Source organism: Rousettus aegyptiacus, unplaced genomic scaffold (genome assembly GCF_014176215.1).
Source record: "Rousettus aegyptiacus isolate mRouAeg1 unplaced genomic scaffold, mRouAeg1.p scaffold_m13_p_9, whole genome shotgun sequence".
NCBI lineage: Eukaryota > Metazoa > Chordata > Mammalia > Chiroptera > Pteropodidae > Rousettus > Rousettus aegyptiacus.
Window position 1 is genome coordinate 16,706,564 of NW_023416312.1, and position 24,903 is coordinate 16,731,466.

Consider the following 24,903-nt stretch of genomic DNA (forward strand, 5'->3'; position numbering starts at 1 on the left):
CAATGTAATAGAAAGTTGTATGTGACCTATATTGGTGATGAAATATTAATATTCTAGGGACTGTGGATATGGGGTACACTGGAGAGTTATGCTCCTTTCCTCTTTGTTACATGGGACTACTTTACCATCATCATGTTTTTGGAGGTTAATAAGGGAAAACATTTTTTTTTAAACTTTTGAAAAATTTTGAGGAGAGAATGATGATTGGGAAGGAAAACAATTAGGAATGAATGGTTTTCCTTTGGGAAGGGGAGTCTCCTCGTAGGTTTTGTTTATTCATGTCTTAAAGAAATACACCTCAAACAGCATTTCAGTAAGAGAAATTTCTCAAGTGCAAATTAAATTATTTTGAATGTTGATGGTCCTTAATGGAAACTAACTTCTCATTAAGATTCAATCTTCTAATAGTGAAAATAACTTCTATTTCAATTTGTTCATCCCATTGTCACTTCCATCGAAAAGACCTTGCTTCGGCAAACCAACAATAATGAACATACTGAAGGACAATCTCAGGTTCACATCTGATTTAGCTATGACTGGAGAGCCAGTGATTTAATGGCTTAAAAATGCTTGTCATTTCCTTTGGTCTATGCCACTTGGATTTTCATTTATGATTAAAATTCTGCATTATTAAGTTTTCATCCTTGTTTTTCAAGCACAAGCTTAGAGGATCCTTGGCAATGCTCATTATTAAGACATTCATATCCTAGGTGGAGGTGAGGCCATATATTATTAGAATGGAGGGTTAAGGACCTGGGGTAGACAAGAACCCTCTGCTTCTGTGAGTCTCATGGTAAAATATAATAGGAAACCTCTTTGAAATACCAAGGACAGGAAATGCGTGATGAGGAATTAAGGTCACAAGGTGGAAAATGAATTTACAATATCTATGTATCTCCCCACCCCTTCCTGGCTTATATTTGTGCCTTTAGAAATGAAAAAAATGAAATACGGCATCTTTAGTTTCTTTTTTCCTATGAGTTTAAACCATCATTATCTGGTGAAAATGGAATGAATGAAATACTGCCAGGTGGAACAAGATCCTGACCACTGCAGGGCTGATTACATCTTTTTGTTCCATTACCGATAAAAATTTTTGTCCAATTGGGGAACATGAGACATTTCTAATGGCACTAAGTCCAGTTCAGTGGTAGTATGCCTTACAGAAAAAACTGAACCAACAGAGACATTCATGAGCAATGATATTAATATTTCTGACAGTTTATATTATACTGGAGCTTTAGGAACTAAATTGTACTGTGTTAAAATTCAGGTACAGTTCAATGAAGTGACTGACATTCCTCTTCCTGTATTATTTCAAGGAGCAAATTATAAAGTAGAAACCTAATGATGTCAGCCCTAAACTAGCATCTGTAAGTCTCAAATATAAGTGTCCAAGTGTAAATGTAAATTTGGCTTATATGTATATATATATTTTTTGATAACAGGACATAACTGAGAAGATTTTTTAAAAGTCTTATTATTAGTTTATAGTTATATGCTTTAATGGAAAACTTTCATGGCAGCGATAAATGTACCCATTCAAACATTTTTGAGTGCCAATTACATCCTTAGTAGTACATATAAGTAAAGTATAATCTTGTTTTCTTCTTTTCTCAAGATTTTCTAAGTAAAAGAATCCTTTGGGTTTAACTAATTTCCATTTAAGAATCAAAATCAGATTTGTCACATATATGCATGAGTAGAGGTGAATCGATACACTGAAAAAATGCTTAATGCCTAATATTTTGTGTTAAATTATACCAAACAGTTAAAAACAGCTAAATGACACCACTGGACTATTCAATACCGAGCCGCATTTTAAATGTCTAAGGAAAAAAAAATAAAAAATTTAAAACAGTAAGATTAGTTTATTTATTCAAATATTTATCAAAAGCCAATTATATGCCAGGCACTGTTTTGAGTGCTGGGGTTACGGTAATAAACAACCCAAAAACCCTGTCTCCAAGGAACTCACATTTTAATAGAGGCACAGAGGCTAAACAAATACACAAGTAAATTATATAGGTATATCAGGTGGTGGTAAACATTCCGAATTGAGGGTTTAACGAAGGAGAGAAGAAAAATCAGAAGAAAGTGGAGTCTTGGAAGTCCTCATTGATGAGATGCAGCTGAGCAAAAACTTTAAGGATGTGAGGGTGCGAACCATGCAGATAGTTGAGGGAAGAACACATCAGAGGGGATGACAAATGCAAAGACTTTGAAAGGGGAGTGTGATTGGCCTGCTCAAAGAACAGCGATAAGAAGGTCAGTGTACCCAGAGTAGAGTGACCAAGTGTTGAGAGGAATGTCCTTCCCTGGCCTAGAAATTTGGATGTGGTCATGTGACCTACCTTGGGCAATGGAATGTTAGCCTACATGGTATATATGGAAGCTTGTAATGTCCTTGGGTGCTTGGGCTTGCCCCCTTGTGCTTATGTGCCATAAGGAGCACATGGCTGAAGTAGCCTACTGATCCAAGGAGGATGGCAGACATGTGAAACATACTTGAACCCAACTCACAACCTGAAGTCAAGCCTAGCCAAGCTCCAGCAAAACTCCAGCTAACCAACTGATGCATGAATTAGAACCATGTAACCAGAGAACTTCGTCATTATTTTGTTACATAGCAACAGTTGACTAATATACCATTTTAAGGTGTCAAACAAGAATCCAAAATTTATGCATTATCTAATCATACATTGATATGTAGCTACAATATAGTAGGCAACCCAAAAATGTTTCTGACTCTAATAATACCTGTGAGGACAAGCCTCTCTTCACCAAAAAAAAAAAAAGAATCATTTATTAACGATATTTATTGAGTCCCAACTGAGCACACTACAAACTTGGTCAGTGCTCATCCCTATTACACTGATTTGCCACCTGCCTCAACAGTATATTGCTAATGGTCAGGGGATTGCAAACGTAGTTAATGGCAATCCTTTATCATTAACACTTCAATTTGATTCTACTCCAAGGTGATTTCCACAAACACGCATGAAATCCTTTTTGGATTATTAGCTATAACTGTCATGGCTTGTCTAAAGTTGGTTCAAAGAAATTTAACACTTTAAAAATGAATGTTTCAAATTAAGAACAAAGTTAAAATACACCCTGATATAGCATAGTATGACAGACACTGCAGAAATGAAGAAAAGGAAGTGAAATGACTCAACTTAATCTGTGAAAAAATAAGTGGAATGGTTTGCTATGGGTAAACTATTCTTTAAAAGTCTTCTTAAACTCAGCATGATTTTAGGCTTTCTTTGAAGGGATGATATCCCATCTGACTACTTCTCTTTCCTCAATTCAAATGATAATTTTCCTTCTTGCTTAAAAAGTTACTTTAGCCAGAACCCATGCAACCTATGCAGGAAAGACACAAGAATCCTTATTCCTGTGATTTTTGCTTACACCTAAGCAAATTACTTTCTCTTTATACAAAAGGGAGCTATGTGTTAAAGAAAATAATTTTCCCTGAAAAAGGAGGCTGCGTATGAGCAGATATGCCCATCATTACTTTTCTTTGGATTACTCAAATCACATGTTTTTAACCAATTTCCAACTTGATGTGTGATTATCTCGTGACTTATGTCTTTCCTGCCTTTCTCCAGTTTTGTGGAATAAAAAAAAACTGACTTATCCAGTTCCTAATATTATTTTCAATTACTTCTAAAATTATAGTTGGGGTAGACGGTTTCGATTTTACATAAGAATGCCCTGTGTAAGTTCCTTAATATATTATGATATATACGATGATGTAAACTGATTATTAGCTGGTCAGTGCTGAATGGTGGTGAAAGATTAAAATTAGTCGCTAATACTTTTTTATTTTTTACTGAGCTATAACTGACATATAACATTGTATTAGTTTTAGGCATACAACAAAATGATTTGAATATTATGAATTGATATTGATTACCAAAGTAAGTTTTAGCAATGTTCATCACAAAACAGTTATAATTTTTTTTCTCTTATGACAACTTTTAAGATTTACTCTCAGCAACTTCCAGATATACAATACAGTATTGTTAACTATAGTCTCCATACTGTACAGTACACCCACAGGAGATTTCTCTTATAACTGGAAGTTTGTACCTTTTGATCACCTTCACAATGCCCACAACTCTGGCAACTCAATCTGTTCTTTGTATCTATGAATTTGGTTTTATTGCATTCCACAGGTTAGAACATACACTATTTGTCTTTCTCTGTCTGACTTATTTCACTTAACATAATGCCCCCTGGTCCATCCATGTTGTTGCAGATGGCAGGATTTCCTTCTCTTTTATGGCTGAATAATATTACATTGTTTTTATATATGTATGTGTGTGTACATATCACATTTTCTTTATCCATTCATCCATTGATAGAAACATAGTTCAAATCCCTGTCTTGACTATTGTAAATGATGCTGCAATGAACATGGGGGTGCAGATATCTTTTCAAGATAGTGATGTTATTTCCTTTGGACAAATACCCAGACTGGAATTATTGGATCACATGTAGTTCTATTTTTAATTTTTTTGAGGAACCACCAGACTGTTTCCAATTTACATTCCTCCAACAGTGCACAAGGGTTCTCCTTTCTCCTTATCCTTGCCAACACTTGTCATTTCTTGTCTTTTTCATAATAGCCATTCTAACAGGTGTGAGGTGTTATCTCATTGTAGTTTTGATTTGCATTTCCCTAATGATTAGTGGTGTTAAGCAGCTTTTCATGTACCTGTTGGCCATCTGTACTGCTTCTTTGGACAAATGTCTATTTGAATCTGTGCATTTTTTTAATCAGATTTTTTTTTCTATTGAGTTGAGTTCTTTATACATTTTGGGTATTTACTCCTTGTCCAATATATGATTTGCAAATACTTTCTCCCATTCCATAGGTTTCCTCTGTTGATGGTTTCCTCTGCTATACAGAGCTTTTTAGTTGATGTAGTCACACTTGTTTATTTTTTGCTTTTCTTGACTTTGCTTTTGATGTCAACTCCAAAAAATTCATCACCAAGACTGACTGACATCAAGGAGCTTACTGCTCATGTTATCTTCTAGAGGTTTTATGGTTTCAGGTCTTATGTTCAAGCCTTTAATCTATTTTTAGTTGATTTTCCTGTATAAGACAGTGGTCCAGTTTCTTTTTTTTTGCATGTGGCTGTCCAGTGTTCCCAACATCACTGACGGAAGAGATTATTCTCTTCCCATTGTATATTCTTGGCTCTTTTGTTGTAAATAAATTGACTAAATATGCAATGGATTTCTAGGGTCTCTATTCTGTTGATATATGAGTCTGTTTTTATGCTAATACCATATCGTTTTGAATACTATGGCTTTGTAATATAGTTTGAAATCAGGAAGCATGATGCCTCCAGCTTTGGTCTTTTTAAGATTTCTTTGGCTATTCAGGGTCTTTTGTAGTTTCATAGAATTTTTAGGATTGTCTGTTCTATTTCTGTGAAACCTGCCATTAGAAATTTGATAGGGATTGCACTGACTCTATCTATACATTGCTTTGGGTAGTATGGACATCTTAACAATACTAATTTTCTAAACCATGAGCACAAAATATCTTTCCATTTACTTATGTCTTCTTTAGTTTCTTTCACTAGTGTCTTCTAGTTTTCAGTGTACAGGTCTTTCACTGCCTTAGTTAAATTTATTCCTATGTATTTTATTCTTTTGATGCAATTGTAAATGGGATTATTTTCTTAATTTGTGTGATAGTTCATTATTGGTGTATAGAAATGCCACAGTTTTCTGTATATTGATTTTGTATCTTGCAATTTTACTGAATTTATTGAGTTCTGACAGTTTTTTGGTGGACTCTTGGGTTTTCTACATATAATACATCATCTGAAAATAGAGAATTTTACTTCTTCCTTTCTGATTTGGATGCCTTTTTCTTTAATTAAAAAAAATTTCAATTATAGTTGACATTCAGTATCATATTAAACTTCTTTTTCTTGCCTAATTGCTCTGGCTAGAACTTCTAGTGCTATGTTGAATAAAAGTGGTGAAAGTGAGCATCCTTTTCTTCCTAATCTTCAAGGAAAAGCTTTGTTTTTCACTGTATGAGGTTAGCTGTGGACTTCTTATGTATGGCCTGTATTATGTTGATGTATGTTCCCTCTATGCCCACTTTGTTGAGTTTTAATCACGAGCGAATGCCAAATTTTGTCAAATGCCTTTTCTTCTTTTGTCGAGACCATATGATTTTAATCCTTCATCGTGTTAATGTGTATCATACTGGCTGATTTGTAGATGTCAAAACATGATTGCATCCCTGGAATAAATCTTACTTGGTCATGGTATATGATTCTTTTAACATACTGTTGAATTTGATTTGTTAATATTTGTTGAAGTTTTTGGAATTTATGTTCATCAGAAATATTGGCCTGTAATTTTCTTTCCTTGTGGCATCCTTGACTGGTTTTGGTATATCTGGGAAGAATTTGAGAAGGACTGGTATTAATTCTATAAATGTTTGGTAGAATTCACCAGTGAATTCTACCAAAAGTCTGGTCCCAGACTTTTGTTTGTTGGAAGGTTTTTGATTGCTGATTCAATTTCTTTACTAGTAATTGGTGTATTCAGATTTTTTATTTCTTCATTTTCTCAGTCTTAGTAGGTTGAATGTTTCTAGGAATTTATCCATTTCCCCTAGCTGTCTAATTAGATGGTGTGTAATTGTTCATAGGTGTCTCTTATGATGCCTTTTATCTCTCTGGGATCCCTTGTAACATCTCTTTGATTTCTGATTTTATTTTTTTCTTGGTGACTCTAGCTAAATGTTTGTCTATTTTGTTCATCTTTTCAAAAAACCACATCTTAATTTCATTGATCTTATCTACTGTCTTTTTGGACTGTATTTCCTTATTTCTGCTGATTTTCACTTTTTGTTATACCAACTTTGGACTTCATTTGTTCTTCTTTTTCTAGTTCCTTGAGATGTCAGGTTGGTTGGTTGAGATTTTTCTTGTTTCTTGATGTAGGCATTTATCATGAACTTCCTTCTCAGAACTGCTTTTGCTATATCTCATAAATCTTGGTATGTAGTACTTCCATTTTCATTTATCTCAAGGCATTTTTTAAATTTCTCTTTTGACCCACTGGTTGTTCAGTAGCATGCTGTTAATCTCCACATATTTGTTTTCTTCTTGTAATTTCTATTTTCATACCATTTTGGTCAGAAAACATTTTAATTTTCTAGAATTTTCAAGACTTGTTTTGTAACCTAGCATATCAATCTGAAGGTGTATTGTGTTGCTTTTGGATGGATTGCTGTTATCTGTTAAGTTCATCTTGTCTAACATCATTTAAGGCCAAATGTTTCCTTTTTGGTTTTCTGTGTGGATTGTCTATCCATTGATAAAAGTGGGGGTATCAAAGTCTCCTACTATTATTGTGTTGCTATCTATTTCTTCCTTTAGGCCTTCTTTTTGGAGTGACCCCTTTATCATTATGAACTCCTTTTGTCTGTTATCATAGTTTTGTTTTAAAGTCTATTTTGTCTGATATAAATATAGCTACCCTAGCTTTCTTTTGGTTTCCACTTGCTTGGAATAGCTTTTTCTATCCCCTCACTCTCACTCTGTGTGTGTCCTTACATCTGAAGTAAATTTCTTGTAGGTAACAGTGTTGGGTCTTATTTTTAATCAATTTAGCCACTCTCTTTTGATTGCAGAATTTAGTCCATTTACCTTTAAAGAACCTTTTGATAGGTATGCACTTATTGCCATTTAAAAAATTGTTTTCTAGCTGTTTTGTTGTGGTTCTGTTCCTTTCTTCTCTTGCTCGCTTCCTTTGTGATTTGATGATTCTCCATAGTGGTATTCTTAGATTCCTTTCTTTTTGTCTTTTGTGTAGCTACTATAGGTTTTTGCTTTGTGGTTAACATGAAGCTTACAAAATACATTTATAACAGCCTATTTTAAGATGGTAACCAAGTTCAAAGACATTCTAAAAGCTCTACATTTTTACTTCACCCCTAATGTTCTGTTTTTGATTTCACAATTAACAACTTTTGATCTTGTGTATCTTATTAACAAAATATTGTAGTTAGTTATTTTTACTGCTTTTGTCTTTTAACCTTCATACTCGATTTATAAGTGATTAACTCAGTACCACCATTACAACATTGGATTATTCTGCATTTAATAACATATTCACCTTTACAAGTGTGATTTATACTTTCATATGTTTTCCTGTTACTAATTAGCACCTTTTTGTTTCAGCTCAAAAAAGTCCCTTTAACTAGATTGGTCTAGTGGTGCTGAACTCCTTCAGCTTTTGCTTCTGTGGACATCTCTTTCAATTAAAAATGACAATTTTGCTAGGTAGAGTATTCTTGGTTGGCTGTGTGCCCCGCCCCCCCCACTTTCAACACTTTGAATATGACCAAATCATGAAACTGCCTTCTGGTCTGCAAAGTTTCTGCTAAATAGCTGCTGATGGTCTTATGGGGGTTCCTTTGAACATAACAAGTTGTTTTTCTCCTGCTGCTTTTTAAGATTCTTTCCTTGTCTTTAACTTCGACAGCTTAATTATAACATGTCTTGGTGTGTGTCTCTTAATTCCTTTTATTTGGAACTGTCTGGGCTCCTGGATATGAATTTCTATGTTCTTCCTTAGGTTAGAAAAGTTTTCTGCCCCTTTCTTTCTTCTCCTCCTGGGACTCTTATAAGGTGAATATTTATTAGCTTGATGGTGTCCCATAAGTCCTTCAAGCTAGCTTCACTCTTTTTTCCTCTTCTAATGGATGGATTCCACTGCCCTGTCTTTGCACTTGCTGATCCTTTCCTCCATTCGTCTAGTCTTCTTTTAAAATCGGTGTAGTGTAATTTTCAGTGCAGTTATTGTATTCTTCAGCTTTGTGATTTATATTTGGTACTTGCTTATGTTTTCTGTCTCTTTGTTGAAATTCTCACTTTGTTCGTGCATTGCTCTCTTGACCTCAATGGGCATCTTTATAACCATTATTTTAAACTCTGTATCAGGAAGATAACTTATTTCCATTGCAGTAAAGTCTTTTTTGAGGTTTTAATCGTATTCTTTCATTTGGAGCATATTTCCTATTTCTACATTTTCCTTCACACTCTGTGTTGGTTTCCATGCATTAGATAAAACAGCCACCTCTCTTAGTCTTGAAGGAGTGGTGTCATGTAGGAGATGAACCTTATCTTTCAACTCTGCCCTAGCTCTTAGTTGTCTCTCAAGGATTTGTGATTGTTCAAGCAGATTTCTTTGTTCTTAGTGGCTCCCAGTAGTTGAGAGTGTGCCAAGATCTGTCAGTGTCCCCAAGGAGAGGATCTCGGTCAGCACCTAGATGCAGGGTGCTTAAAAGCTCAACCCTGAGGCAGCAGCTTTTAAAATATACAAATAAACCTCTTTCAGGGAAAGTCTAGGAAATGTGAGTTTCTATCTGCTCCCTCTGTGCTGAGCCCTGGGGGAACAGCCATTTATAAACTGTTTTTTTTTGTTTACTACCATCCCATTGAACCTATGAACTCAAGCCCTGATGGCCACTAGAGCCACCTTAACAAGGGATGTGTCCTCTGGGTGGCAGCCACAAAAACCTGAGCACTAGATATGTGCACAAGCTCCTTTCTGGGAGATACCAGTGACCTGGAGCAAGGCAGGAGAGCAGAAAGATGGAACCCAGTGGCCTCCTTGTCTCTGGAGAGTATTGTAGTCAGCCCTTATATGTGTGTTAAGTTAGTTAGAAGCCTGGTCCTCAGGCTATAGCTTTTACAATAAACAAATAAGCCTCTTTCATGTGAAGAGTGGGCATATTTCAGTCTGCTGCCCCTGCCCTGGGGTGGGGAGTTAGTTATGGTGAGTCCATATCAGCTCTTTAAGAATATCTCTTAGTTTACTATAGCTTTGTGGATTTCTTGAATGTAAGCCCCATTGACTCCAAAGCTAGACGTTTTTGGGCCCATCTTTCAGATGGAAGTCTACAAGTTGAGGCATCAGATGTGGGGTTCAAACCATTCACTCCTCAGAGAGAAACTGTGTTGCCATGTCAGGGATGGGGTTTACAGAGAGACTGTGTGTCAGCCTCTCTTACCCATTTTGATGTAGGTTTTATCCTCATTCACAAGTGTGGTAAGAGTCACTCAACTAGTTCCTCAATTTCTTTCTGGGAGAATTGTTTTGTATTTAGCTGTATATCCAGTGTGTCTGTGGGAAGGGGTGAGTTCAGGACCCTCTTACATTGCCATATTGAACCAGAACCTCCAGCTAAATTTCTTAAGTGTGTAGACTGTTCCATATCTACACAAGAATGCATTGTGCTTGATTTCCAATGTTCATTCAGCAAGTACTTTACCAAATGTTTGCTGCACAGAAGGCACTCAAACAGGAAAAAATGAGCAAGACTTAGCCCTATTTCTTAAGAGGAAAAACACTAATAACTAGCTATAAAAGAGAATAAATTACAAGATATAATTCATGATGTTCAACGAAAAGACTAATTTTAGTGAAAATAAAGGAAGGTATATTTCAGGTTAAGAAAACATTGTACACAGGGCCAGAGATGACTGACAGCATTGGTCAGTGAAACAGCATGGTTTGTGTGGATGAGCACTGGGCCTACAAATAGAGGCAGAGAAATGATGTTTGAAGGCAGTAAAGTATTGGGCTGGAGAGGAAGGGGGATTTTGAATATCATGCTAAGGAGTGTGGACTTTATTCTGTAGGCAAACAGGAGTCACAAAAATACTTAAGGAGGATTATATACAACTTGAATGTTAGGAGAGTAACTGGAAACATCTGGAAGATGGTTCAGAAAGGGAAAAGAGACAAAAACAGAGAAATCGATTAGAGAATTCATACTGTCTGTTCAGCTGAACACATGATGAAGGCTAAATCTGGGCAGAAGCAGCTGAACTGAAGAGCTTTGCTCTTTTTAAGAGAAGTAAAGCAGACTGACCTTAGTGACTGGTGGTAGTAGACTTTATATATACCGTCTAGATTTATTTACATTTTATGTGCATATTTATGTGTATGTATAGTTTGACTTGTTTTTCGTTTCACTGACCCATTTAATGATTGTTTCATATGTGACGCTTTACCCCGAAATCCTTCAACATGTATTTTCTAAGGTGAAAGGTATTCTGTTATATAACTACAATAGAATTATCACATTCGGGGAATTAACAGATACAATACTATTTACTAGCTAATATACTTGTGTGAATCCTTCAAGAAAACAGTCAGGTTTTTTTTTTTTCCTCTTAAACGAAGTTGGCTTACAGAGTTGAAAAAAATCTCTTTTGAATTAATTCAGTGTCTTCTTTCAGAGAACAAACCTAACAACAGAGCCCATCCATTTTATACTGACAAGTTATCTCTTAGCCTATCTCAACTATTGGAATATAGCACTTCCGTCCTTGTATTCAGTTCTACCACAATTCTCTCAGCTCCACAAATCATCAGGACCAACAACCTGATGTATACTTTAATTTGGGTGTTTACATGGGCACACTGCCTCTTTGCCAGTGTTGACAGGCCTAAATAATTAATGCTTCTAAGCAATCAGGGCCCTGAATCTCACCGCTAAAATATGTGACTCAGTTTTACATGCTTCACTTACTTCAATAAAGAGGAAAAGCCCTGCAGTAGAAAATGACAACAGAGGTACTAAAGCTCAGTTGTTTTTGGAATTTACACACTGTTTCAAGGGCATATAATATTTTTTCACATGCTGAGTGATCTTTCACAGCCCCAACAGTCCATCAGCTAGCTATATTCAGATCTCATGTATGGAAAGAGAATCAAATGCAGAGATTGCCCCAAATTACTGAGGAGTTGGTAAAGCCAGGAAAACAACATCAGATATTTTCTCTTCCTTAACGAAAGAAACCTGGCTTTCCTACAGGTTCGAATTCTTGGGGGATATATCCCTGCCCATTGCTCAAGGTTCTGAAGTTCATTAAATTTGCTTCTATCACATCCTCTCTTTAGAAATGCTTATCTCCTCAGTTACCTCATCCACCTTCCTCAATATCTATCTTGATTCATAAAGCCCTCACTAACATGTTCAGCCCACCAACCTTGGCCTTCTCAGCTCCAGGAACCATATCCCTCACTGATCTCCATGTATAATCTTCAGCAGCTTGCTGGGAGGCTAAATCCTAGATGTAGGCATTGCTCGAAAGTTGCATTCGACTTCCATGATATCCAACTTTCGAATTTTCCTGACCATGGTCCCTAATCTCCCACCATAAAACTCACATGCACTTGACACTTCTTTTTTGTCACATCAATTTTGGTTAGGCACTTTGCCTCTCTATATTCTACCCTCAAGGAAGATCTTAAGTATAAAATGAATTCCTCAACATACCACGATGCCAGGCAACAAAGCTTTAAGTGTGAGACTCAAGGAGTCACAAGTCTGTTTCTTTCTGTAATGTAAGATCAAGAGAGTGAAGTATAACCAGTTTAGGACCCAGGGAAAATGAAGCATAGAGCATGGAGCTGACTCATGTTGGGCCATAAGAGATGAAGGAGAAATGAGGAGGATGAACCAAGTATATGTGGTTTTTCAGACCCCCCCCCTTATCTAGCCTAATATAATGGGAAAAACCAGTAAGCAGATGGCTGGCGACCCCTGTCATAATCATTTTAACAATGGTTTCATTGCCATTGCGAAATGCTTTACTCATTTTGACCTTCTTTTATCATTTATGTCTCATGAAATCCAGTTTTCTTAGGACTGAGTACTAGTCAGAGAATACTATTGAAGAATGACACTGGACCATGTTGACCATCTCAACAAATTAATCTTTTACTTAAGCCCTCATTGTTATCTGGTAATGTCCCAAAAGTATCTTTACTTTCCTTGAGCCTCACTCATTTTCAAGATTACGTAGTCTTTTATTTCACTGAAAAGACAGAAATTCTCCAATTCCCTTCTCTTGGCTAAAAATGCTTTCTCAGAAGTGGCTAATGCATGTACGATGATCCAATGAGCTGTAATTTACTTTCATTTCCATTGAGTCCTTTTCACATTTGACCTGTGGCCCACATCTTCCTTGAACCTATCCCCACTCCTAATTCCTTCAGCACCCCAGCATCCACGTGGAGGTCTTCTCCAAGGCACTGTATCCAAGCACCTTTGTTCCCATCTCAAACCCTTCAGCTATCAATTCTGTGGAGCTCACTCTCATATCTCTCCAGCCTGCCCGTTTACACCATTTACAGACCTACATTTTAACTTCTTCTTGGACATGACTTAGACCTGTCACCTCCTCAAACACAGCATGTCCACAGTCAAAAGGATCACTATCTTCTTCCAACCAAATCCTCCTTTCCTCACATTTTCCAGTCAGTCCCCTGGGCTTGGGAACTCTATTTTCAAATAATAGTCATACGGTCATCTTCTCCCATCCCGTCACTGATATCTCTCAAACCTAGGCCCTCAGAACTCCCATAACTTCTCCTAGCTGTTCTTTCTACCTATAAAAGTTTTGCTCTGGACCAGATACAGCTGCCTGAATACATCTTTTGAGATACTTACTTGGTATACAATTTTCATTGGATCACCTGACACTGACTTAAATGAGTCAAGAGCCTCTGCCCAACATTCTTGTCCCTATAATGTGCCCCAACCTTCCACTTTAGCCTTCTTTCCCCTACCTCCTGCTCGGTACCTATCTTTCTACTAACTGGGCTATTGGCTCTTTCTTACCCTTAGCCCAATGTCCTCATCTTTACATCTTTAGTTATGTCAGTCCTTCCTTAAAATATGTTTAGTTCTTACTCCATCCTTTGGAACCTTTCACAAATATCAATTCATCATAAAGCCTTCTGTGCTCTTCAAAATTAATAAGACTTAAGACCACTCTGCCTTGTTCTGAATAACTGAATGGCTGGCTCTCTGAGGGCTAGGACTAGGTCACCCATCTTTGTACGTCTAGGCATTTATGACAATGCTTTGTCCAGAACCGATATTAGCTAATTTAGCTGATGATCTGAACCTCTGAGCAAACAATTCACCATTAGTATCTAAGACAGACACTTACCCATGGATTCTGAAGTTTGACTGCCAACCACCCGGAGCAGCATAGGCTGACTGCTGTCTGACCTCTGAAGAGAGGTAGAAGGAGAGGAGACCGTTGTACCATTCACCTTGGCCTCTGCCTGGGGCTAAGGCATCCAAAAGACAACAGAATTATTTTTCATAGTAAATACTCAAATATATAAATGTAAAATTATTATAGATACGCAACACTCAGAAATTATGACATTCCCTTAGAAACCTCCCAAAGAGTGTAAAATTTGGGAAATTTTACTATTGATGAGATCCATAGATGTTGTTTTTGTATTTGAATTCTGCCCTCTTATGTTTGAAAAAAATTACAGTGGAACAAGATATATAAAATTATCAAAGAACTGAAAAATTTAGAAGGTCATATGAGAATGGTGAAACCATGTGGGACCCAAAAAAAACATAGTGAAAAATTCTTATTTTTGTGAAGTATTAAATAGCACTATGGAGAGAACACATCTCAAAATTCAAAATTCTCAGAAAGCCAGGACCAGGTGTAGGTTGGGCCTACTACAATGCCCCATCATCTTGCTAGGTTTTGAAAAATTATGCTTTAGGGATCGGAAAAAGGAAAAAAAAAGGTTACCAGAAAATAAGACTAATTGCAAAAAAGAATTCCATTTCAAGAGTTAACAACTTTCACTTTTAGAAAACTAGTGGAAACCTCTTGGTACTTTTTAAAGATCAATTTTAAATCAGTCAAATAGAAAACATTTTTGTAGGAAACAATCTTGAACAAACATTAACACAAACATTGTTTTTCCTACTCATATCCTTTGATATCTTAGCACTTTGCTAGCACATACTAGGCACTCAACAAATTGATGCTTGTTGCACTTCTAAAAATGACTCTCAGTTCTGCTTTTAATTTTGTTAAAGAGGGGAAAAATGAATTTCTGTAAATGTCCCCTGTTAGAGAGATGTGGGCCTCACTTGCTCCAGCAGCTGCCTTAGCCTATGTAATTGGGACTCCAGCTGTTTATTGTGATCTTCCAGGATTTGCATCCTGGCTTCCAGGCGGCCTTTGTGTTGACGAAGCAGCTTGGCCTCAGCAATGAGCTCAGCATCCCGGGGACTCTGGGGAGAGGTGGGCATCATTTCAGGAGGGGACGGCAGTGGGGACAGGCCTTTGTGTTCATGCTGCTGCTTTAGACGATCATATTCTGCTTGCAGATTTCTGTTGGCATCAAATAAATAAAAGAAAAAAAAAGTAAGTTGAATATTATCACCGGATTTCATGTAGGATGGCAAGAGATGCATCTGACCACCACCAAACACAATAGCAAGCAAAAGAGAGGCACTTAATGAATGGATTTTATGATGACAATTAGCAATGCTAAAAAAAAAAAACCAAAATAAAATTGGAAGCGTCTGCCCAGTGTGTGAGGGGAGATGCTTTTCAACCTTTTATACTAAAAGCCTTATGAATGCTACATTCAGATAAGTAAGCAGCAAAGGATTTAATCATTTTGCAAATACTTCTTTAGTCCATGAGACTACAATATTTATACCTCTGTCAACACTTTGGTTTGCTTTAAAAAATCAAGTATTTTCAAGAGCAATGCATAGGAACATGGTAACAGTGTAGCCATGTACCCAGCACACTGCTGTAGTGCACGTAACATTTGCCATATTTTCTTCAAAAATTTTTTGAAGAAATAAAATGGCAGTTAAAGCTGAACCTTCCCCCACGTGCCCTGCTCATTACCACATCCAACCCTTCTCATCATTGCTCCCCAAGGAGATAATGCCACCCTGAATTCCAGGTCCATCATTACCACGGATGTATCCACAAGTATTTGGTTGAACTTAATAAAGATGCTGTTATTCAACTGTTTTTTTAACCTACACAATGGTCATTTCATGTAATTCAATCGAATAGCATTATTTTGCACGTTCTTAAACTTAACGTTTAAGAACTTTGTGTTAAGAATGTACATACCATTCTAAGAGTTGCTTTTTGCCTTCAACACCGTTTTTGGAGATTTATCCATGTTGATAAATAATGGTTCACTATTTTATTTTAAGTGCAGTAAGGTATTACTCTGCTGCTTGAATATGCCAATAACATTCTCCTGTCAATGGACATTTAAGTTTCCAACCTTCACAATTACAATGATGCAATGAACTTCCTTTAACCTGTCTCCTTGGGTACCTGTTTAAGAGATTCTTTATAGAACACATCTGTGGAATTGTTGGGTTCCAGCAACATGCTTAACATTGCTACCTATTGCCAAGTTGCTCTCCTAAGTGGTTTTACCAATTTACTCTCTTACTAGTAGTGCACAAGGTTTTCCATTGCGCCACATCTTCAAATAGTTGGTGTTAGCGAGCATTTAAGTTTTGGCCAATCTGATGGGTGCATTCTAATTTGTACATCCCTGATTACTGGTGAGGTTGAATTTCTTTTGTGTTAACTGGCTTTTTTTTTTATTTCCTATACTCATTTCCCCCACTGGATTGCCTTCTTCTTATTAAAGTTATGGATATATTTTGGATGTTTATTCCTTTGCCAGCTATATACACAACGAATATCATCTCCCACTCTTATCTTAGTGTAGCTTCTTTAACTTTGTTCATAGCATCCTGTTATACAAAAAAACCCCTGTAATTTTAATATATTTATCCATGTTTTCTGCTTTTTTTTATGTTTTGCTTAAGAAAATCTTCCATACACTTACATTTTAAAGTTTAAAATTTTGTTCTTAACATTTAGGACTTTAATTTACCCAGAATCTCTTATGCTCAGAATGAACATATGATCTACTTTTACTTTCTCCCACAGATAACTTACTAGGCTTGCCCTATTCATTGTGTAGTTCTTTTCCCCATTGATTTCTGGTGTACCTCGGCGATACATTGAGTGTCCAAAAATACATAAGTGTGTTTCTGAGCTCTCTCTATTCTATCCTGTTGGTTTCTTTGTATGTCCCTCATCATGCAGATGTCACACCATAGCTTCAAATAAATCGGGTGTCTGGGAAGCCTTCTCACTCCTACATTGTTCTGCCTTAAAATTGTCTTGGCTCTTCTGACTCCTTTGATCTTCTCCTCTATGATTTTAGTGTTACATTTTTGTATTTTCACATGAAAATTCTTGGTGAAATTTGGGGTTTGAATTACATTGAATTTATCAATTAAACTGGAAAGAATGGACTTCCTGTTATTGAGTTCACATCCAGAAATGTGGCGAAGCTCTTCACTTCTTCCAGTCTCATTTTATATCCATTATTAATGTTGTATAAATACTGCGCCTTTTCTTCTAGCTTTTATTTATTTTTGGTTTTTAAGTTTTTTAATAAATACATTTATGGTTATATATTTCTTTCTTGCTTTAGTATTGCTGAGAATACAATTCCAATTGAGGACACTTCTATCTGATACCAGGTGACTGATTAGAACTCTTTGATATCTTTCTTCCTATTAGGAAGATATCTTCCTAATATCTCCAGAAATAAGATGATGGATTTCTGTTGTTCACAGATATTTCATCAGGTGAAAGAACTTCCTCTCCATAAATGTGGGAGATCTGTAATCATGAGAAAAGACATGAGGTGCCAAGTGAGGCAATAGGAGTTTTGCCGTTGTCCAGTTTGAGAAAATAAGATAAAGCTCATGATCAGGTTTCCTACTGGGGAAATATTTTCTGTTGTCCCATACCTGGAAAGAATGTTCTAGAGGGGATGACATGCCTTCCAAAATGCTGGCTCTCCACATTAAAGAAGAAAAAAAAAATAAAATCCAATCTATTTTTTAAGCTCTACCTTGTACTTAATGTTAGAAGTTTTCTAGGAATTCAAAGTCATGCAGGAAATCAATATATAATCTTTTCCATTTATAGGACTATAATCTCCTATCTGTCTGAACTGAAATTCCATCTGCTGTATCTTCAAGGATAGTTGTACATATAGTTTGTTTCATAGCAATCTGTTTTGACAAAGCAGTAATAAGTAGAGATTGATCAAAATAAGTTTACCCTCAGCTGGGTTCTGCATTTTGGTCGTCTGGGTGTGAACCAACATATGTAGTCATCGCATTAATTAAATCCAATTTCTGACCACTTTACTGACAACCATCTAGATGTTTCTGTGAACTTGAAGCAGCATCCAGTGTTCATAAGGTTTCAGTTGATAGGAATTATCTTCTATTTTCTTGCCTTGCAGTATGCACTAAAAGAAATCCACCTTCACTGAAATGTCTCAATTGGTAGTTATCTTTTTATAAAGAATTCTATTTAGGATTCTTCTTTCTACCAGACTGGGTCATCCACAATGTTCTTATTGAAAACATTGCTGTATTATCCTGTAGTCCACATCTAAAAACAAACGATTACTATCTTGCCAACTACTTTTCACAAAGGTACTGACATTTTCTAGAGGGGTCTTTGTTGGTATCTTGATCCTTTGGGTCTAGTTTTCCACAGAGCTCTCCTTTAATGAGTTATTTATAAGTGCCTTTGCTCAGAAAACATGGTTTAGTATATCCAACACATTACATTTCTGTTTTTATGTTTTTCAGTGAAAAACAGAAAAGGTCATTTGAATCAGCAATGGCTTCCCAAAGCTGAGCTGTAAAGAATACCAACTACTCCTTAGTAGAGCCTTTCTTGCCCTCCCAGATGAAATTTCTCAAGAGACTATTTCCTTAAACACTCACATTTTTTCTTCAGTTATGGAAGATTCTCTGCTATTACAGCTTCAAACATTGCTTCTCTGCCATTTCCTCCACTCTATTCTTCAGAAACTTCTATTAGGTATATTTTAGAGCCTTGTCATCAATTTCCCATCTATTTTAATTGCTCATTTATATTTCTCATCTTTTTCTCTTAGTGCTGTGTATAGTGAAGTCCTCGGAATCATCTTTTACTTCACTTATCTTCTTTCTCTGACTGGGTCCAGTCTAGAATTTATCCTATAGAGTTTAGTAGCTTCAGTGATGATAGTTTTTAGTTCCAAAGATGTCTTTTTCAGATCCATCTGTTCTTCATCTATTTCTGTTAGTTTCTTGTTATTTTTTAATAAATGGCGTTTCCTTATTTATGTCTTGAGCAACCTAAATGTAAGGCAAGCAATCCCTGTTATATACTCTTGTGTCATTTTACTTTCATCTAGGCTTAATTCATCTTTTGATGATCAGTTTGGAAGGACTACCTTACCTCTTTATGTGTTTTGGAGTTTGGTCTGGAGACACATTTAAATAATGGAGTATATTTCCTTTATATTTTCCCCTCCTGCTGTATTCACCTATCTCCATTAAGTGGTTTTGTGGCTGTTCCCATCTTCCATTTAAGGATCTCTAGTCTAATCTATAAGAACTAGATCTTATACTGGTTGTTTGCTGCTCCCATACTGGATGACATAAGTGTCATTATTGCGAATTTCATCTCCAGGCAGCACAGTTCAGGTCCCGGGGTCGAGACTCGGATATTCTTCCCAAAGTGTTCTTTTGTTAAAATTTCCTTTCAAGTGTAAGTGTGAATAGGGATGTGTCTCTCCAGGTATGTTTTTGCAGGGCCCTCATTTCAACTGTCTGGTTCTGGGCCCCCACCTTGTGAGAATTGTAATTTCTGTTATTACAGCAGGAGCTGAACGACCCACTGTGCCCCCACACAATGCTCACTGTGCCCTGAGGTGTTTTTCTTTCCTATTTGTAGTCCACAGAGATATTCATCTTATTGTAAAAGCCCAGCTATGTCTCTTTTCATTTTCGTTTTACTCCGTATATTATCTACTATTAAATAAATGGTAGGAGCAGAGGGAGATGCCTTAAATCAAGAACTAATGTTATCTTAATCAGAAGCCTACCAGGACACGTTGATTTTGTCGATGTATGATCAAAGTTCCTTCAGTATTCACTCAAACCTAAATTCACCAGGACAGGATTAAATGAGCCAAACAAGTGCCTTTCTCTTAAACAAATATGTGACATACATAAACCTTCTGCTAAGCTCAATAACAAACTTGAATTTTGCAGGACTAGACTTTCCTTCTGAAGCTCTGAAGCAGGACAAGCTGTCAGGCTAAAGGTCTGAAAAGCCAGAAATAGCTCAAGTGGAGCCTCTTGAATAGAAACCAAGTAAAATACAAAGTTCTTTGATTTCAGTCTAAATTTTCTATTAAGGGTATTTACAAATTTCCATGCTGATTATCTAAAACAATTGATGTTCAAAGGGTTGAATTACAGATAGCTTTTACTAAATTGTTTCTAATAAATGTGGTCATAGTTACAGAGCTGTGTTAGGGAATATTTTTTTAGAGGCTGAGAAATAAAGTCATTTGACCCTTAAGTCATTTTCTTATATTTAAAAACATCTATGCCAATATCTTTAAAAGCATATCACAATGCTAGTTTTTCTGGATACAGTATTTATAAAGCTCATTTGGGGAGATCATTCCTATTGTTCCAATTGAGATGCATACCATTGTTCCAAGGTGGGTTGTTTTAAAGCTTAACCGACAAATACACGATTGACTCTTTTTATCAGTTGGCTGTCAATTTATGTTGTTACCAATATATTTTGCTTTCCTTGAGGTTATACATGTACATTTCACCCCTACTGATTCTCTAATTATTAAAATGTATATGGAGTCATTTCAGTACAGATGAATATATATCAGACAGTGACTCTATAGAGAATCTATTTACATTCTTGATTATCTTGTAAATTATATTTCTCTGGTAGCTCCCTAAAGGACACTAATTCAAATTCATTGCACATGGCTTCTGTCACCACAATTTCTTCCTGCAGCTAGTCATCCTACAAAAGGTCTCCTATCCATTATTAATTTCTTATTCTCCACAGAGCTTAAAAAATCCCTCTATTCTACAACTACATAGATGTAGATGATTAATTTTATGTCATCAAGTATATAAACGTTGTTGTCCAGATACAAAATTACATTAAAAAAAATTCCTAACCAAGTAAAAAACTTGCTAAGTAATGAATATAAGAGATGAATCACACTGCCCTTAACTCTACCTGCTGAAAACATGAAATTTCCTGGCCCCTCTAGCAATAATTACTAGCTGCACAGTAATTATGATTAAAAAAACCCGACAACACAACAATCGTTACATAGTTTCTGTTAATTTACAGAGGCCAAGTGTTTTCAACATAGGTCATCTGCTCTTTAAATGGAACTTTCCTAGTATGTATAATTATATAGTTGTTGTACAACGGTGTTTTTGAAATAAAGAACTGAAGGTTGCTTTCCACTGATTAATATCTTTTACTATTATACATTAAAGTGTATACCAAAGCATGAGCACCCACAGGGCCTATTTCACAAGTGGGAACAACTACAAAGATCTGCGTCTAAAAAGAATAGGTCTAGAGAAATTCAACTTTACCCTCATACAATATTAAGCGCAGCTGAGTCATATCCACCAATCTGGATTCAGGCAAATGCAGTAAATCATATAGAACTATTACAGCAACTATAAATCTAGCAAATTAGCAATTTCTAAAAAAAAGAGAAAAACACATTTTGTGAGCATGATGTATTTTAAAAACTGGAAATTGCACAGAGCCTTTTCAATTATAATGAAAATATTTAAAGCTATACTGTACAATTTTATCAAACCCAAACAAACATACCCCTGAACTAGATGAAAGAAGACCTCAATTGCTTTGGTGTTACCAGTATTAAGGAGAGGCTCCCAGGGTAGAAAGTAAAAGCATGCATATTTTAGGTCTGCCTTAAGCAAAATAATAAAAATGTCAGGTCTCCCCCAGGCTCTTGTTTCTAATCCTTTTCTCATCACACTGTCCCCCTTTTATGCATTCAGAGCTCTTAATTACAACCCCTTTCTTCCTGAAATTTGCTCAGTATAAAGGTGTCACATAAATCACTTAAACCTTACCGGAATTTTATAATAACATGCCATTTCTTCCAGTGATATCTGTATTTCAAAAGATATGTTGACGCACATAAAGAAAAATAAGATTTTTTTTGACACATTGCCTTTTGGGTGACTTTTACCGCCCATGGTTTTAGGGTCATAGAGACCTTGAGTCACAACTAGGCTCTACCAGTTGCTAAGGCTACAAAAGTGCTCATCCCGCTGGGTGGATTAATGAGCCAGTATGTTCTATGTTTCATATGTACAACTTTCTTAGAAGCATGCCAGCCCCTTCCAAATGTTTAATAAGTATTGGTAAATCTTGTTGTTATTACTTCATTCTCTCTATATTCTGAACATTTTAGATTTGGAAACTTAGGTATACTGCAAACTTTCTGTCAAAAGAATGCACTTAAATAAGAGCAATCCACTAAGACTTATTGAGTTTGGTAGAAAATATACATATATAGTGCTCAGAAACAGATTCATCATTTGATATTTTCCCTATGTGTATATACGAGTTCTAGTCCTGCAGTCATTATTAGAGATACCTTTGAATATTTTCCGTCATCTGTACAAAATGAAATCACTGAATTAAGATCACTAGGATGAGGTTTTCTAAGACTTGACCAAATTTGTGAGGATGTGACAAAATCATCAAATTATGTCTGTAGATAACTGTTGTAATAAAATATTTGGACCAAGTCTACAGGGGTTAATGTATCTAAATGTATTCTATTTTGGGGACATGCCTTGCCCTTGACACATCAATCTATATCTTATGTGAGTTCCAAGAGACAGAATCTGACAATATTAATTAACTTTAGTTTCTTTATCTTCAATGACTGAGATATTTTTCACAAATTCCTGATCAGGAACTAACATTATTATCTATAAAATAAATGTATTAATCAAAAGTTCAACACAAGAAGAGAAGAATTCATGGAAAATCCTAGCTGTTATAACTGGAAATAAGTCAGACAAACAAAATGCAAGACAAATAGGACAGTAGCTAATCTTCGCCATTCAAAAAGTATGCTAGGATAGGAAGGGTTTTAAAAGTGAGGAAGTCTAGGCCCCAGGAATAGTAAGGTAGAGTAAAGTAGATTTCAATTTTTCAGATAAATACAGTGAAATATCAGACTTCCATTGCCTATGGTCAGCAAAAAAGCCGTAATAATCTCTAGAAGAATCATAATTGTAAGCTTTGTGTGTCCTGGCTTGAGTCCCTCATGAGTTGACTTTAAATTCTCCTTGTAAATTCATCTTGATGGCCCATTTTTTCACTTCTTGGCAAACATTGCTGTATACTCTTGTCATCTCTGATCCTTTGGCCTCCTCTGTTACAATGACAAAGAACTATAGAATCCTTTCTTTAAAATAAGTCTCAGTACTTGTACATAAATGTTTATTGCAGTATCAGCCATAATAGCCAATAAGTGGAAACAACCCAAATGTTCATCAACTGCTAAATGGATTTTAAAAATGTGGTATATCCATGATGAAATATCATTCAGTAATAAATAATGAAGTACTAATACATGCCACAACATAGATGTTCTTTAAAACGTTATGCTATGTGAAAGAAGCCAGTTACAAAAGACAACATATTGTGTGTTTCACGTACATGAAATGTCCAGAATAAGCAAATCCATAGAAACAGAAAATAGATCAGTGATTGTCTAGAGCAGGATGGTTTTGGGAGAAACACAGAGTCAATGAAATGGGTATGAGATTTCTTTTTGGGTTAAGGAAATTGTTCTAAAATAAATTGTGAGATAATGGTTGCGTAACTGTGAATATCCTAATAATGGTGAATTATATACTTTAAATGGGTGAACTGTATGGTATGTAAATTATATCTCAATAAAGCTCCTATAAAAAAATAAGTTCTAGAGGCAGGGTCAATATGGGGGAGTAGGAAGATCCTGAACTCACGTTCTCCAACAAACATGTCAAAATTACAAGTAAATATAGAAGAACCACCACCACTGAGAACCACCTGAAGACTAGCTGAACACAATTCCTAAAACTAAGGATATAAAGAAGATGCATAGGAGGGGTGGGGATGTGGAGTGGTCAGGCCCTACACCCATGTGTAATGATTCACAAATGGAGGGCATGGTGGTTGCCCACAAGGAACAAGAGGTCCGAGTCCCACAGCAGGCTCCCCAACCTAGGGACCTGTGCCAGGAAGAGGAGTCCCTGTGATATCTGCCTTTGAAAATCAATGGGGATTATGTCCGAAGAGAGAGGAAGGACAGTGGGAGACCAAGGCATTACTCTAAAAGGGCTCAAGAAAAAATTCACTTGCTCCAAGCTCCAGTGCAATGGCAGGAGTCTGTGAAGTGGCTGGGTCATACAGGGAGGAATTAAATTGACTAACTTTAGGGTGGGGGCTGGAGGGGCAGTGATCAATGAGAACTCTCTCTGGGGATGGAAGTGCTGGTTGGCGCGATTGTTCCTCTGTCTTTTGTTGTGCTGCCTTTCACCTGGTTGGCCTGGATGGTGGGGGGAGTGCAAATCTGTCACTCTCCATTAACTTGGCTAACTATTTGCCCCACCCAACCTGCTCGCCCCAGCTGGAGACTCTTTCAAATTGCTTCAGACCTGTCACACACATGGCAGCTGGTCTCTGCTTGTACCACAACCTTTTTCAAGTGCCCCAAACTCAGCACAGGCCATAGCCAGCGTCAGCTCACATTATAGCCTTTCCCAGGCAGCCCCAAGCCTGTCACAAGTGGCAGCCAGCCTCAGCTCGCATCACAGCTCCCACCAAATGGTCCCAACATCAGCACAAGTGGCAACTGGCTTCGGCTAGCATCATACCTATTATCAAGCTGCCAATCCAAGCCCAGCACAAGCCGCAGCCAGCCTAGGCCCAAAAGAGATCCCCTCCCAAGCAGCTCCACAGCCAACACACCAGATAGGTATCCTCAGCTGGAACTGGAGCCCCACCAAAGTGAATCCTGCCCCATGAGGCCAGCCCCCATACACCAGATGGTCTG

The 24,903-nt window shown here is 36.6% G+C and overlaps 1 protein-coding gene across 14 annotated transcripts in view; it reads right to left on the minus strand.

Annotated features, from left to right (window-relative positions):
• DMD (dystrophin) overlaps nucleotides 1-24,903 on the minus strand; it is a 2,254,165-nt gene that overhangs the window by 16,849 nt on the left and 2,212,413 nt on the right. For all 14 annotated transcript variants that reach the window (XM_036227218.1, XM_036227217.1, XM_016132668.2 and 11 more), the window contains 2 exons: nucleotides 14,987-15,230; nucleotides 14,028-14,151 (listed from right to left, as the gene is read on the minus strand). In XM_036227218.1, the coding sequence (XP_036083111.1) occupies nucleotides 14,028-14,151; nucleotides 14,987-15,230 (368 nt within the window). The remainder of the gene's footprint in view (nucleotides 1-14,027; nucleotides 14,152-14,986; nucleotides 15,231-24,903) is intronic.